The sequence below is a fragment of the Cottoperca gobio genome, chromosome 4 (genome assembly GCF_900634415.1).
Source record: "Cottoperca gobio chromosome 4, fCotGob3.1, whole genome shotgun sequence".
Lineage (NCBI taxonomy): Eukaryota > Metazoa > Chordata > Actinopteri > Perciformes > Bovichtidae > Cottoperca > Cottoperca gobio.
Genome location: NC_041358.1, coordinates 25,630,789 through 25,646,704, shown reverse-complemented (window position 1 = coordinate 25,646,704; position 15,916 = coordinate 25,630,789). Strand labels below are relative to the sequence as shown.

Sequence of the window (15,916 nt, the reverse complement as noted above, 5' to 3'; positions counted from 1 at the left end):
CTCAAGACACGACATTGACACCTTTTTACTTGATATGGCAAGCTTATTTACAAATCCAGCAACATGAACATTCATTTAGTTGCGATTCTGGCGACCTGGTGAATAGAAGTCCAATATTTAATCTCCTTTTTAGCTCCGTTTTTGTTCTCCACCAACTCCTGGGGGAAATATTTGGCTCTTTAGCTGCTAAATGCTCCACTATGTTCACCAGCTTGTCGCTGTTTTCTGCTGGGCAGGTAGCGTACAGTGGATTTATTACAACTTTTAAAGTCAAAACAGCTGCGAGAGTTAACGAAAACAAATTAAAGTCAAAAATCATCCGACCAGAGACAGCTGAATTACTGAAGAAATGCAAATTCATTAGTTTGAAAATACATTAAAAAAAAGAAATGTTGCTTTCTAACATCTATATGCAAATATATTGAACAGAAGTAACCCATTTATTGAATCCTTTGGTTTCTACAATATAAAATATAAAAATGACATCTATTGTGATTCCTTTAGGGTGTAAAGATCTATTGATACAGAACGATATATGGATTCAATGATCCAACATCATCAATGCATCGTCTTAAGATGCACCTTTATTTTGAAATTCCCATGTTTGGAACAGATTTGGAACGCAAGCCAAAGTTTTAGTTGCTTTTTGTGAGTTGATATAGTATACGTAACTGTGTTAAATGGGAATATTATATCTCGTATCGATCGCAGGCCCCTGAATTGATTTGAAGTCCCATCGTGGCAGGCTTTGTGATATCAGCAAATACCTCCAGTTTCTTGTTACTGACTGTGGTGCAATTTCCAAAAATGATTCACGCACCTGTTTGGCACCGTGCGAGGGACTCAAAGGTTGGTGGTAACACAATCCTTCTGCACATAATAATTGAGGGAGACGGTGCCGAACGGAGAGGAATACTGCCTGTGTGAGATTAGCTGTAATCAATGGGGATTTCTGCTCTCTGACAGGAGTGCTTGTGAAACAATCGAAGACTCTGTGGTGAGAGAAAATCCCCCAATTTAGGATGTCGGATAATAAAAGATGCAGTAGATTGTAACTCCCAGAAATGGTTTGTGTGTTTGAAGCTGAATGTACCCGGTGGAATCAAATAAAAAGTAAAAAATAATGTGCCCAAGCGTCTCCACTTGTAAAAGTTATTACTTGCCGGTAATGGCCGTGCAACACTTCATCGCATCTCAGCTACTGCTTCAATTATGGAGTCACTGCATGACCCAAACACTGACAATTGGGGAGAAAGAGAAAGAAATCACTCAAGTCTTGTCTCTCCAAATCTCCCTAAACGAGAGTTGGGTGGTGAAGGTGAGAGAGGAGTACAAACGTCTCTTTGTTCTCCATCCTGCTTCGTCATGAAAACCTGGGGGAGCGGTGGACAGAAGCATGGAGGATGGACATTTAAGAAAAAGAAGTTCATCAGCGGAAGTAAAATAGTCAATAACCACCGTTGTTTTCCCTCCTGTTTCATCACAACTGTGTCATAGTTCAGATGACTCCGTAGTCCCTGAGAGACTTGAGCAGCACCGTGTCCTTGATGTCTCTGAAGACCGTGCGGATGTTGTTGGTGTCCGTGGCGCAGGTGAAGTGCGGGTACAGCGTCTTCCTCTCGACCCTGTTGTCGCGGTTGACGGCCTGCTGCTCGTACAACTTCCGGATGTAGTTCTTGGCGTCGACGGGGTCGTGCCTCTTTCCTGATAACAGACGGGAGAAGGACATGAGGGATGGGAGGGGTTTTCAAGAAAACTACTCAATACTTCCTGGAGAATAAAAGCACAATCAGTGAAATCCAGTCAACGTTCAGGATGTTTGTGCGTCTCTTACTTCAGTCGTCCTGCATGATTATCACATGGATAATCACATTTTGTAATACACAATAGTCCTTTTTATGATTTCCCAGCCGTTGTAATTTTGTTGGATAAACAGCAGTTACATCTCACAAGTGCAAATTGAATCTAGACGATTACAGGCAGCTTCATCACCACAGGAATGGAAATCGATTGTTCGGGCTGATGGTCATTTTAATGAGTTTTCTTGCTTATTTCCAGTTAACACAACCTAGTTATTACTTGATAACTACCTCTGGCATGTAAAAACATACTGCATTATAAAATAAACATTGGAGTGTCTCACCACCACAGAACACGGGGTACAACTTATATTATTTTACATAATTAGTTCATTTAAATTCATCTTTTAAACTGTGTAATGTCAAAAACAATTGCGCAAATAAAGAGTTCACATGGCCCAAAGTGACGCTGTTTTGTTCGACCAACAGTCCACGACTCAAAGATATTTAAAGTACGGCAAGAGGGGATCTAGTTAACGTTAGCTATTAGCCGTTAGCCGTTAGCTGTTAGCCGTTAGCTGTTAGCCGTTAGCAGACGGTTTAAGGTTTCGTTATGGTGCGTTCAAGCTCCATTCAGTAAAAATGACTATTGGGCGAAGGTTTATTTTAACGTTATTGTGAAGTGTTCAATGTCGTCTTGTAAAAAAAAAATTCAAGGGAATTAAAGCCTGTATTCAAACGGTAGTAAAGGAGTGTAGTGTTCATGTACAAGGGTTTTGTTATTTACCATGGTATCAAATTGGTATTGAGAATCGTGGAATTTCACTGGTGTTTGTATCGTCTACTAAATGTATGGTATCGCATCCCTGCCTGCGACTGCCGTTCATCGCCATAGGTGTCGCCAAAGAGAACGAAACACAGATCTTTGTGATTGTAGCTTTAAATATAAAAAAAAGCTGCAAATCCTACATTTAAAAAGCCACAATTCACCAAGTTTGGCTCTATGTTGACATGGTGTCGGTCTGCAGGTCTACTCAACATCAGTAGCCTTCACATGTAGTCACAGCAGCGGCGAGGACGGACTCGGCAGCATTAGCTGCAAATAGCAGCCAGAGTTGTTGTTGAGGTTAAATTGACATCAAGGAGCTTGACCCTGTATAAGTCATTATTATTATGTTTGCCCTGTTAACACTGATGGTAAAACACAGTGGGAGTACTGCATACATACACACACACACACACACACACACACACACACACACACACACACACACACACACACACACACACACACACGCCTCTCACACATGTACACCCGCCGGTTTGCTAGGGGGTGCAGGGCTTCTGGCACAATATCAGTCTGTGATTGTTGCCATGGGTAACAGAGGGAGAGAGGGTGGGGGGTGGGGGTTGGGGGGGCTGTTAGAGTAACGCTGTACAGCCCTTCACACCAGGAGAGCTACAGGCTGCAGCCACATCATTAAACACACTATGTACCTGGAAGTGACTCATATTTGTGTGTGTGTGCGTGCGTGCGTGTGTGTGTGAGTGTGTGTGTGTGTGTGTGCGTGCATGTGTGTAATTGAGGGTTCAGAGTCAGGGACACACTGTTGAAATAAAATCTGAAATCACGATGTTTTTCCTCAATGATACATAACGTTGTGATGACATCGCTCCATACTTCTCCATATTTGACTTTGTGACTAACCCTAACCTTTTCTCTTCCAATTTGTAATCCTTGGCCAACCAGGCTTTATATTTTCAATTAGCAAGCCAGCATGCCATGAGCGTTTACCCATTGTGACCATTCAGCCCACACTCCTGCACAGGAAGTTGTGCGACCTTCCAATGTCAAACATCTTGCAACTTGGGGCGGCGCTGTTCAGCCGGCTGTGACGTCCAGGCAGCTCTGTGTAACAGTGTGCGCACGCTATACTTGCTTTTCATTTCCAAACGTACTCTCTTTTGTTTTGTCGATACTTATCCAGACCTGGAAATGACTAAAAATCAAACTGATGGCTGCGTGCCCAAAACAAATTAGTCGGAGGAGGAACACAACACGTCAGAGACCAAAGAGGGTCTCTGAGAACACACACCTGCAACTAGCTGCTAATTTCATGTTTGCACGTTTGACAGACTTTGAACTTCAGCTACGTGTTGGGTATGGTCTAAAAATGTCAAAACTGATTTATTGTGTCTTTAGAAAACTTCACACTCGTAAACACTTCACAAACTGGTTTGATCAGTTTCACTACGAGTTTGTAGTTTATCTCGTAACGTGTGGAAACTGATCAGTGTTTTCCTCATTGATTCATCTTTTTACTCTGATTTTATGCTTTCGCAATATGTTCTTTATTCTATTTCTATTTCCTAAAATTTGATTTATAAAATCTCAATACATTGAATCGTAACCCCCGCGTCCTGATACCTGTGTGGCCAGAATCTAGCCAATGCACAGCATGCTAATAAGTATGTTAATTAGCACTAAACACAAGCGCAGCTGATGGTAATGTCATTAGTTTTGCAGCTGTTTGGTTATAAGTAAAGGAAATTACAATTACAATTCCCCATGAGGGGGGCCTGAATGTCTGTACCAAATGTCATGGCAGTCCATCCATTGTGGCGCAAAGAGGAACAATCACTAAAATCATGAAGATCCATCGACTGGGGACCACGACTGTCTTTACACAATCTATAAGTTTGCATCATAACCTCACTGTACATGTAAACAAACACACGTGCCTCCACAGCTTACCTGTGAAGCTGGGGAAGTATCTGTGCAGGTCAGAGGTCAGGATTTTGTCAGCCAGGATGTCAGTCTTGTTGAGGAAGAGGATGATGGAGGTGTGGAAGAACCAAGGAGAGTGGATGGTGGTGTAGAACAGAGCCAGACTCTCGTGCATTCGGTTCTGAAGACAGAAACAAGAGTCAGATATCTCCCTGTAGGCTGGGGTGACGTGTGTTTGCAGTGCGACCCCCGGGCGTTACTCATTTCCAGGTTTTAGGACTCATTCCTGCACCTCTCTTTATAGAAAATGAACTACAACAATGAGCTTCTGAGAGATTTGGGACTTGAGAGAGAGACATGCGGTCCTTTAACGACAGGAAGGGGGAGTTTATGGGAGGTCTGGAGCACACGGGCCTCTGTGGAGGTTAATGAATGTGTTGGCATTGCTAAAAAAGTGGCCGGGAGAGATAAACAGCTTAGTGACGGGATGGGAGGGAGGGAGGGAGGGAGGGAGGGAGAGAAGGTGGCAGAGGAGAGAGAGGGGAGGGTTTGTTGTGCAAGAGTGAAACCTGCTGGTGGACGGATGAAGTGACTGCAGTCAGAAAGATGAATGAATGAACTACACCACATGTCAGAGGTAAATATTTTACTGTTTCCTCCACTTAATTTAGCTAACAGCTCAGTTACTGCTGCGTTTAAAGATTCAGATTTTTAATTCATTGTTTAAAATATAACCGTAAATATAAAGCAGTTAGGATTAGCTCTTGCTCAACCAATTACTAATTAAAAGCTGTTCACATGTTAATGCAGCGGTAATAATAATAAGCCATTAATATACGGCTGCAAATAACCTTTTTTGCAATTTACTTTTTCATTAATTTATTGATTAATCTTTTCAATTCATCAATTATTGTCTATAAAATATCATAAAATTGGGAAAAATGTCCAAGATGACGTCTTCAAACGACAAAACTAAAATATTATTTAGTTTACAATGTTGTAAAACATGAAAGAGCAACAAACCCCCCCATCGGAGAAACTGGAATCATTTTTAGTAGTTTTTAATTGATTATCAAAACGTTTGCTTATTAATTTTACATTTTCTGTCACTTAACTAATCAATTAATTGATGCAGCGCTAAGGAATATAACAAACAGTATATTGCGTATATATATATATATATATATATATATATATATATATATATATATATATATATATATACATTTCCATGTATATGTATACTTTTACTACTTTAAGTACATTCGACTGACTACTATACTTGAGTTTCCTGGTGTTACTACTTTTACTTAGTTTTGATACATGAGGTTGTTTCCATTATTTTGTCCACCTTCTGCATTGAGGCACATTAACCAGTTAATATTTGTATAAGATTTAAAACATTGAACTTGAAGCTGCTTGTAAACGAGAGTCTTCAGGTATTACTACTTCTACTAAAGTAAAGGATCGTCCTTCTGTTGTTTCTATTATTTTGTCCACCCTGCAGTGGGGGATATGGCCGAATGTGTCCGTGCTCTTACTATGGTCTCTCGCTCCTCCAGGACCTGGTCGTACTCGCTGAGGGAGGCCAGGAAGATGAGGGAGGTGACGTTTTCAAAACAGTGAATCCACTTCCGACGCTCCGACTTCTGACCGCCCACGTCCACAATCCTGTCAGGGAGGGAGGAAGAGTTCAAAAAAGAGCGGGAAAAACAGAGCTAAAAGCTGTTCAAACGAACGTACATGAGATATAAACAGAGCTACGTTTCCTTCTGACACACACACACACACACACACACACACTCATCTGTCAGGTCCCATGTGAGCCGACACAAACCTTTTCTTCTCTTTCGTTTGTTTGAATTCCTCCTGATTTATGAGCAAGTGTCCTTTAATTTGCTAACACAATGAACTTTGATCTTTGTCTGCTTAGCTGTAATCACCCCCCCCCCCCCCCCCTCTGGCTTCAGAAAGAAACAACACAGGGTATAAATAAACCTTCCTGGTAGGGGCTTTGTACAGACTCCATCAGAAATGTGATCCCGTTGCAGACAAAGCTTCTGCAAGAGTCTACAGTGTGTTTGATTCCACGATGTGTCTGCACTTGGTAATCTGACGCCACCTTAGTGTGATGGTTTGGATGGTGAAGGAGTAGTCGTGGATGCCCGTGGTGGGGAATCGAACTCGCAGCACGTCCTGTTCTGAGGGGATGTAGTCCGGGGCGGAGATGCGGTCCAAGTTATTCATGTAGCTGAAGGGAGAGAAGAAGAAAAGTTTTAAAGCGGCGCTACAGAGAGAGAGCTCTAACACATTGCCTCTGTTTACACCACAAACTGAAGCCACATAAGATATATGATGATGATTAAAAAACACAAGAAGGAAGTGGAGTGAGTCCATATCACCGTGTGTACAGACGACGGCTTTATGGCTCGTGTTGATACAAGCTGTCATTAGCTACCACCTGTCTCTTATCATGCACGCACCGCCATCATTGAGCTGCATGAGTAAACACGGCACGGAGCAGCAAGAGAAAAGAAAAAGCAGACGCAGGCTGAGCCTTTGTTCTGGGACACATTACATACTTTGAGCGTGAGGCTCACATCGACTGCATGTTCCATCTTTTCATGTTGCTTTATAAAGATTTATTCAGGTTAAAGAGGAAGTCTGCGTCGTCCTCAAATACTCTGCGAACAACTGGTGGTTTCAACATGGCTGAAAACTGTCTGGATACAGTGTGTAAAGAAGTAGCCCCCGCCAGTGGCCTCAGAATAAGTTGTATACTTATATACTGCTGACAAACAAGGAGGCGGGGCTAAACAAAGGCAACAATCAGAAACAGAACGAGGCCATATCAGGAAAAACAGCATCCCTTTGGAGATCATTTCATAAAAACAGGAGCAAAGGAGTATGTAGTGTTATAGAGTTCGGGGAACTCTGAAACACAGAGTTCTTCGTAGTCCCTGAACGTGTCGCATTAGGGATGTAAGTCAGAACCGAAATATTTATCGATTATCAGAGTAGTTGGTGATTATTTTTCTGTCAATCGACTAATTGTTGCAGAACTACAGTAAATACATATACTGCAGTGCATTACTTCTATTTATTGTTGCTCATGTGATACCCTCTTTGACTTCCACTGCGCCGCAGCTACTCACTACTCTGTGGAGTCCAGGAGCTGGTACTCGCAGCGGCGGCTGTAACACACCCGGACGCCCGAATCTGCCCAGAGGCGGCGGATTGCGTCAACGTAGCCCCGCTCCAGCTGGTTGATCTGCACTGTGTTTATGTCCCGCAGCCACTTGGCGTAGATCTGAAAGATAGGAAGAGACAAAACTCTGTATCTATTTATAGACTACAACATGCTGAGTGTGTGTTTCTGTTGTTGATGCCTCTTGTTTAATGTGGGCACAATCTCACGAACTCCGGTCAGTGCACAGATGCCCGCACACCTGTGTCGACATCTGTGTTTGTTTTTAAGTGTGTGTGTGTGTGTGTGTGTGTCTACCTGGTTCTCGGGGTTGAAGTAGGGTATTCTGAGCGTGGTCATGGCTCCTGTCATGGCCTTCATGGCTGTGAGGATGTTCTGGAAGATGCATTTGGAAAAAGTCCTCCTCTCCTCCTCTGAGAAGCCTCGACCGTGGATGATCCTCATCTGTCGGATGAAGGTGGTTTTTCCACTTTCTCCAGTACCTGAGGAGATAATAAAGTTAAGTGAAGTTCATTTATAGCACTTTAACAAGCAGGTTTTGCACCAAACAAAGACATAGACATACATATATGTGCATAGCTTAAAATCAATTATTACTCAAAATATATATAATATAAAACATTTGTTTTATTTATATTCCACTTGTGTCTTATTGGGTTTCCTGCCACAGTCCAAAGACATGCAGGTCAGGTGAACTGAAAACTCGCAGGTGTGAAAATGTTTGTAACGGGTTTACGAAACCAATAAAGTTAAATGTGATTTTAAAATAGTCACTGAAAACACAATGATCTGGTGGGAAACACCTGTCTGGAATAATAATAATAATAATAATAATAATAATAATAATAATAATAATAATAATAATAATAATAATAATAATAAAATATTATTCTTCCAGACAGGTGTATAATAATAATAATATTATTAATAATAAGAATAATAATAATAATAATTATTATTATTATTATTATTATTATTTATATAGCACCTTTCAAAACAAAATTACAAAGTGCTTTACAATAAAATAAATAATAAAGGTAAAACCACGTAAAAGATAAAACATTTGATAAAATAGTTTAAATAGTTACAATAAATACCATCAATTAAGAAAATTCACAGAGAATTATCCCCTCAGCTCTACCGATTATTTTTCTGTGGATCATTTAATTGATTAGTCGACTAATCGCTTGAATAAAAAGCAATTCCTGTTCATTGCATCTGTGCATTTCCTGCTATAATAAGTCAAAAAAGAAGGCTGCTATAATGACACCTGAGTAGCGACATCTGTCTCCTTTTAGCCTTTTTATTTCAGCCATGTGTTTCGTCTTTTGTATGTTGTGTAGAGAACGACACAACTTCCTGAAAGTCATCCAACCAGCTGTAGCGTCGGCCTGTAGGTATTTGTGGCTCTCACGTACAACTGATCCCAATCCTGACATTACTTTGCATGCTCACGCGGTGACACATGCTCCACATAGTTTTCTCACGTTGCAGCAGGGCTACCAAACAGGCCAAGCAGTTTTATGAGGGCGTTCCTTTATAGTGTCCTGTTTGATCATGTTTTTTTAATTGTTTTTAAATGATATTTACAATCACTGTTCTTTTCTTTTGCTCTCAGCTGTGGGAGAAGTACTCCAGAGTGTAGAAATACTCTGTTACAAAGTCCTCCATTTAAAATGTTACTTTATTAAAAGTATAAAAGTGTTCGCATCAAATGTACTTAAAGTACTGATTCTGCAAACGCCCCATTTCAGTTACATCATCTTATTTAATTATGATTATTAGTCCATTCATGTGTTCGTCACTTTAAAATTGCATGCGGGTTAAGCAGGTTTGCTAAAGGATTTAACCTATAATAATAATAATAATAATAATAATAATACGCCTACATGATCAATTATTTGTTGATTCATTTGTGAATGTGAAAGTTGTCAGATAAATGTAGTGGAGTAGAAAGTACAATATTTGCCTCTGAGATGGAGTAAAAGTATAAAGTAGCAGAAATACTAAAGTAAAAATACAAGTACAAGGTGCTCTGTGTGCAGATACTGACCCAGCAGGAGGATTTTAATTTCCTTTCTCTCCTTCTTCTTCTGCTGTTTGAGGATCCTCGCGATCTCTTTGTCCACCGCGATGTTGGTCTTCTCGTCCTCGGACAGGCAGCACACACACAAGCGGCGGCTCCCCGACCAGCAGCCCGCCATGACACAAACACTGGAATAAAAACTGTTAATGAATAATAAGATGTAAATAATGAGCCGGTGAGGATTAACAAAGGAGTCGTTGTCAAGTGTGTGATTGTTTTTATTTTCAAGGTAACTCATTATAGAGTCAGGACACACACACACACACACACACACACACACACACACACACACACACCCATGTTTAAATGTTGCTTTTACACTTTATATATTCACCTGCTTTAGGTGTTTTTATCAACTCTGTGATAATTCGAGTTTGTTCAAATAGACAGAAAACATTAACAACTTCTCCTTTACCTGCAAATCAGCCCGTCACGCTCCCTGAGAACGAGCAGCTACACACTCCTCGCGGTCCATGTCCCCCACCGTGTGTCCCGGTCCACTTCCACCTGCGGCTAACAGATACTGTCTCTGGCGCGCGCACGCAGCGTCATTATTCGTCTCCTCATAAAGGGTTTAAACAGCTATTTATTTATTTTCAGCCCACACGAAACAACCTGCCGTTCGGGAAAGTACCGCACCTTCAGAGAAATGTGGTGCCGCTGTGGTCCGCAGGAAACGCTCTGAAACAGGAATGCGCTCTGGGCGACGAGGCGGCAAGAGAGCGGCAAACAACCGCAGCAGCGCCGGAAGTTGGACGATTGTGTTTATAGAATAAGAGCATGGGGTTATTGGGCATAACATAAACATTTAGATCAGGGGGCTTCAAGGTTTTTCAGGCCAAGGACCCCTTAGCTAAAAGAGGGACATAGCAGGGACTCTCTACTACATATATGTTATTGCACTATTTTTATTTTATTCTTGCACTACTTGATTTTATTTAGCTACCAAATAGTATATATATAAAAAAATAGTTAGCCTCAGTACAATAGGCTACAACATTAAAATACTGGTTACGCATTAATGCATTGGTAAGAATAACACAATAATAATAATAATAATAATAATTAGTTTTATTATTATTATAGTAATAATATCACTCTTAGTCAGACCATTTTTGATAGGAAATAGGAGTACACTGTTTTGATACTTAAAGTACATTTTATGTAAAATACTTATTGCTTAATTACATGCTTAAGAAGTTGAATCCACACAGAGAAGTGCAGCAGTAGATTTCTGCACCTACAGTGTGATTCATTGTTGATATTGACCACTCCTCTGGTATATTGTTCCAAAGTAAATATACTGGTCACAAATCTTTCATGACGTCTGCAGGACGTAAACGGATATGACAGAATGCACAATGCTGTAAGAGAGTTTATTTTAAATAGAGGCAACAAGTCCAACGCTAACTGTATGTGTTATTTATTAGTATCAGACTCAAGTACAATGTGTAAAAGCAAATATCGCAAAAATCAAGAAACAGAAGTGTAGAAAAGAAGAAATAAGAATATGAAAAAATACTATAAAGAAGTATGTATATTTATTATGTATGAGAGGGATTTAAATAAAAAAAAATAAGAGCTATTATTGAAGAAAGAACTATTAAAAATATTTTTTTAAATATATCTACAAGAATAAAATATACAAACAAAATATTTTTTACGTTGTAAAATGAATATATGTGTGTAACATGTGTTTTTGAGCAAGTAAAAAAAGAAACAAATAACTTTTATGTTGTTTAACCATTTAGTGTTTAATTTACTTAATTTGTATGACTCCACCAAAGTGCCTGGTCAGCCAACAGCATTATTTTGAAAAGCTCATACCGGAAGTTGTTACTGTGTAACTGAGTTCGGTTTGACAGCAGCATGAATGCGCTGCGGATAAAGTTTCGGCTGCTGCAGAGATTCCCCAGTTTCATGTTTCAGTCGAGCTCCAGTTAAATCACCAACACAGAAGTTTCACAGAATTATTATTTAATATTTGAAATAGCAACTTTACATTGCAAGATTTAGCTCATAACGTTTTAATAGTATCCGAGTCATTATTTTTAATTTTAATTCTAAATATTCAACTTAATACATTATAAATCATATAAAAATACTAACAACTAAATAATTAACTCTGTTAAATAATTAAAATTGTATTTAGTCACCTACAGCATACAAGTAAATACAACAAGTGGATTTTAAAAATAATTATTTAATGCAATTTAACATATTTCCAATACAGAGCATGAAACTGATAATAATAAGAGTTTATAGCTATTGCTATTGTTCAACTCTTCTCCCTTTTACATGTGTAGTTATAATATACAGCTTTCCATTTTATAACACCCTACAAATATAGAAATACGAGACACAGACGCTGATAAAGTCATTCTTCAAACACAAGTTTCTGTCACAATCAGTGATTTTTCACGCTGCACGTTCGCAGCACACCTGACGTGCACGACAGGTATTTTCTTGCTCCTCCTCGGCTGCTGTTAGGGTGTCAATCTTTTGTCTCAGCCCGCAGAACCGGTCGGTCCAGGGTGTCATGGTTTCAGGTATTGAGATCACCTGAGCTCTACGTTGTCATGAGAACAAGAGGAGGTGAAAGTGCAGCCAGGGGGGGGGGGGGGGGGGGGTCTTAGTGTGATATTGTAAGTTTATAAAACATAAGAGTGTAATATTGCACTATACATGTGTTGTTAATGTGTGTGTGTGTGTGTGACAGATGGGTGTTTATGGGATGCATTGTTGTCATTTAGATGACAAAGTTACTCAAATGATTTATTTGCAAGAAACCTTTTCAGTTTTTAGTTATTAGTTTATTAGTGTTATCGGCTAACAGCTTCTGCCCTAGTTTTGTGGAGTACTCAGCTAAACTATATATAAAATGATGGATACATACAAATTGTGTAGATTAATTACATTCCTGTAATTATTTCCGGCAGTGTGCTGCCTGCTCAGAGTTTTATCAAAACAAGTCTCAAAAAAGATGCAAAAACAGTTTTTTCATGAAAGAAAATGAAATATTACAGTATTATAGTTTTTTATTTCCATTAACTTGATGATCACAATGTATCTCATATCTCCATTCTTTTGGAATGTCCCAGTAGTTGTAGTTGAAGAGGTATTGATTAACTTGCATCAAAGAAAAGACGTCTGGTGGCTGCAGATATCCAACATTGATGCGTCTGTGAAACAGGCTCCATGTGAGTTTTGGGGGTTTTATGTTTTATGTGCATATGATTGCATGAAAGAAGTCCCGGCTGTACGGGACATGTAAACTACATGATCAGCAATCTTTTACTTTTCTTTTTTAATTAAATGTTAGATAACATGTAAAAACGTGATCAGAATGTGTTGTTTTTGCTCGACTCAATGGCGAAGTGACTTTCTTTAGTGGACCAAATTTCCTTATAGAAAACAAGAAATGTAGCGAGGATGAGAGACATGAAGAAAAGAAGGATGCAGTGTGTGGACTGACAGGAAACTACCTGCCTCATCCTGGTAGTTACAGGAAGGAACAGGAAGTGAGAAAGGTGAAACCTGCTGTGCTTTCCAATAATCATACTATTTAATTTGCCAGAACAAGATAAGATTCCTTTATTAGTCCCACAACGGGGACATGTGCAGTGTTACAGCAGCAAAGAGGCCGTGCAACAAGAGGAAGTATGCACACATACAATAAATAAGTAAACATTTAATCCGATCACAGTTTGCAGTATGCATGCTTTTATTTTGACAGTCCTTTGCATATGGAATATATGATCAAGAAGGTCAAAGTTCAAGATGCAATGTTATGATGAAATAGTTTGTACTTTGTAAAGCTGCAGGACAGAAGTAAAAAGTAAAGTATGCGATTCAGAACGCATACTTACTAACCCGTTTAAGAGTAATTACATTGATTATTAAAGACATTTCTTTTGGTCCATTGATCTCAATAATAATAACACCCTTGGGTGACATCGTGTGCGTGCAGCTTCTGATAGATCTTCCTGTAACGTCAGTAATGACGCGCGACATGTTTACTTTCTTTGTTTATTTAACAGCAGTGATGGAATAAGTACTCAGATAATTTCCTTAAGTAAAAGTAGAAATACAACAGTGTAGAATTACTCTGCTACAAGTAAAAGTTATGCATTCAAAATGTTAAGTAAAAGTAAAGAATATCTAAAATATATATATACAATATATTATATATATTGTATATATATATATTTTTTATTGAATTTTCTTTTATAAAAAAAAAGTGTTTAATATTTGCTCTTATTTCTCCATTATAATTTCTCTCACACAAAAAGATATACATACAGCGTACGTATTTCTTTATCTTTCATATTTTTATTGTATTTTTCTTCTGTTCTCTTCTAAACTAATGTTTCTTTATTTTTTCTATACTTGTTTTTATTTTAAAATTAAAATCTCAGAATAATGTAGATTATAGGCCTATTATTGTATTATAGTTATTGTCCGTCCGTCAGTATATATTTATATATAATATTTTATAATTAATAGTTATTTTTTTCTTCAATTTTTTCTCTTATTTTCCCATTTTAATTTCTCTCACACCTAAAATATATGCATACAATGTATTTCTATATAATATTTTGTTTAATATTTTTATTGAATTTTCTTTTGTACATTAATGTTTCTTAAATTTCTTTTTTTCTTTTATAAAAAAAATGTCTTCAATATTTGCTCTTATTTTTCCATTTTCATTTCTCTAGCATAAAACATATGCATGCAGCGTACATATTCCTTTATAGTATTTTGTTCATATTTTTAATGTATTTTGTTTCTATTCTATTTGAATCTTTCTTTATTTTTTCTATACTTGTTTGTATTTTAAATTAAAATGTCCTTTTATATTTTTATGTATGCACCAATACACCAAAGCAAATTCCTTCTACGTGAAAATCTACTTGGCAATAAACCGAATTCTGATTCTGATTCCATTTCCTCTTAAGAGGAAGTTCCTGCATGAGGCTCTTTGTATATTCAGGGCGTCTGTTAGTGTGTATGAATCCTTACAGGCGGAGAGCACAGCAGGAAGACGAGCGTGAGGAGACTTTGTCCTCTGTCGCCGGCTGCTGTGGGAAACAGACGACGTTTAATGATTAACACGGTGACGTGTGGAGATGATGGAGCGCAGCACTCTGTTCACTTTCATGTTAACTTCACTGCTAGCAATGAATTCACTTGTGCAAACTGTTGTTCAGCAAGAGGAGAAGAAGAAGATTTTTAATGCATTATTGTTTCGGGGAATGCACTTCAACTTTATTTATTTATATAGAGCCTTCCGTGCAAAGTAATTAACAATACAATGAAAATACCACAATAAACATAGCACAGTAAAAGAGTGAAACAAGGTGCTGACAATGCAAGACAATCTGCTCATGAGAGTAGCTTTAAATGTCAGACAATTCCTACAGCTTTAGTTCCACTAAACACTCTTTGATTTGTCACTGGATACTTACATTCGGTCCACGTGAAGAGTGCTCGTTATCTCGATTCTGCCTGCATTGTGATCAGATGTCAATATGCAAATTTGTCAACAAACACGTAGCAATTCATTCATTCATTTTCAAATCACATTCTGCACTGAAGACTTGCGAGCTTTGGCTTTTACTTATAGCTTTTGCCAGGCAGCAAAGTGACCTTTTCTTCTTGTGAGGCAGATTCTGCTAATGTGTTCTTTCTCATCCAGATCAGATCTCCAGTAAATGTGGTGATGATGTCTTCTCTTAAACTAACTGATGATACTCATATTTACATAATAGTCCGTATAAACGGTATGTACTTCCTGATAACTGTTATTAAATATCTGTATTCAGTCAACTAAATCAGCTCCTGAGCAAATACGAGGTGTAATAACTACAGCACAGCACACATTAATATTCATACTTCTCTCTCCTGACACGTCAAAACCGTGTCCAGGGTGAGCAGTACAGATGAGTTAACCACCCACCAAAGCCCAAGCAGCATGCGCTATATCTGTTTTATATGTTCTCCTAAGCAGCAGGCAGAGAAAGGTTTACTGAGGAAAGTTCTCCAGAAAGACAACTTTGAAGAACACCTTCATGAAACAATGGTAGGGGAAACAC

At 38.5% G+C, this 15,916-nt stretch overlaps 1 protein-coding gene across 1 annotated transcript in view; it reads right to left on the bottom strand.

Annotated features, from left to right (window-relative positions):
* Positions 1-10,343, bottom strand: part of LOC115006854 (guanine nucleotide-binding protein subunit alpha-11-like) — a 10,968-nt gene extending 625 nt beyond the window's left edge. Inside the window, exons 1-8 of the mRNA XM_029429422.1 lie at positions 10,237-10,343; positions 9,789-9,949; positions 8,033-8,217; positions 7,683-7,837; positions 6,650-6,778; positions 6,069-6,198; positions 4,555-4,708; positions 1-1,704 (exon numbers count right to left, since the gene is read on the bottom strand). The exon at positions 1-1,704 is cut by the window's left edge and continues 625 nt beyond it. Of these exons, the coding sequence (XP_029285282.1) occupies positions 1,499-1,704; positions 4,555-4,708; positions 6,069-6,198; positions 6,650-6,778; positions 7,683-7,837; positions 8,033-8,217; positions 9,789-9,939 (1,110 nt within the window). The 5' untranslated portion in view covers positions 9,940-9,949; positions 10,237-10,343 and the 3' untranslated portion in view covers positions 1-1,498. The remainder of the gene's footprint in view (positions 1,705-4,554; positions 4,709-6,068; positions 6,199-6,649; positions 6,779-7,682; positions 7,838-8,032; positions 8,218-9,788; positions 9,950-10,236) is intronic.
* Between the last annotated feature and the right edge of the window lie 5,573 nt (positions 10,344-15,916).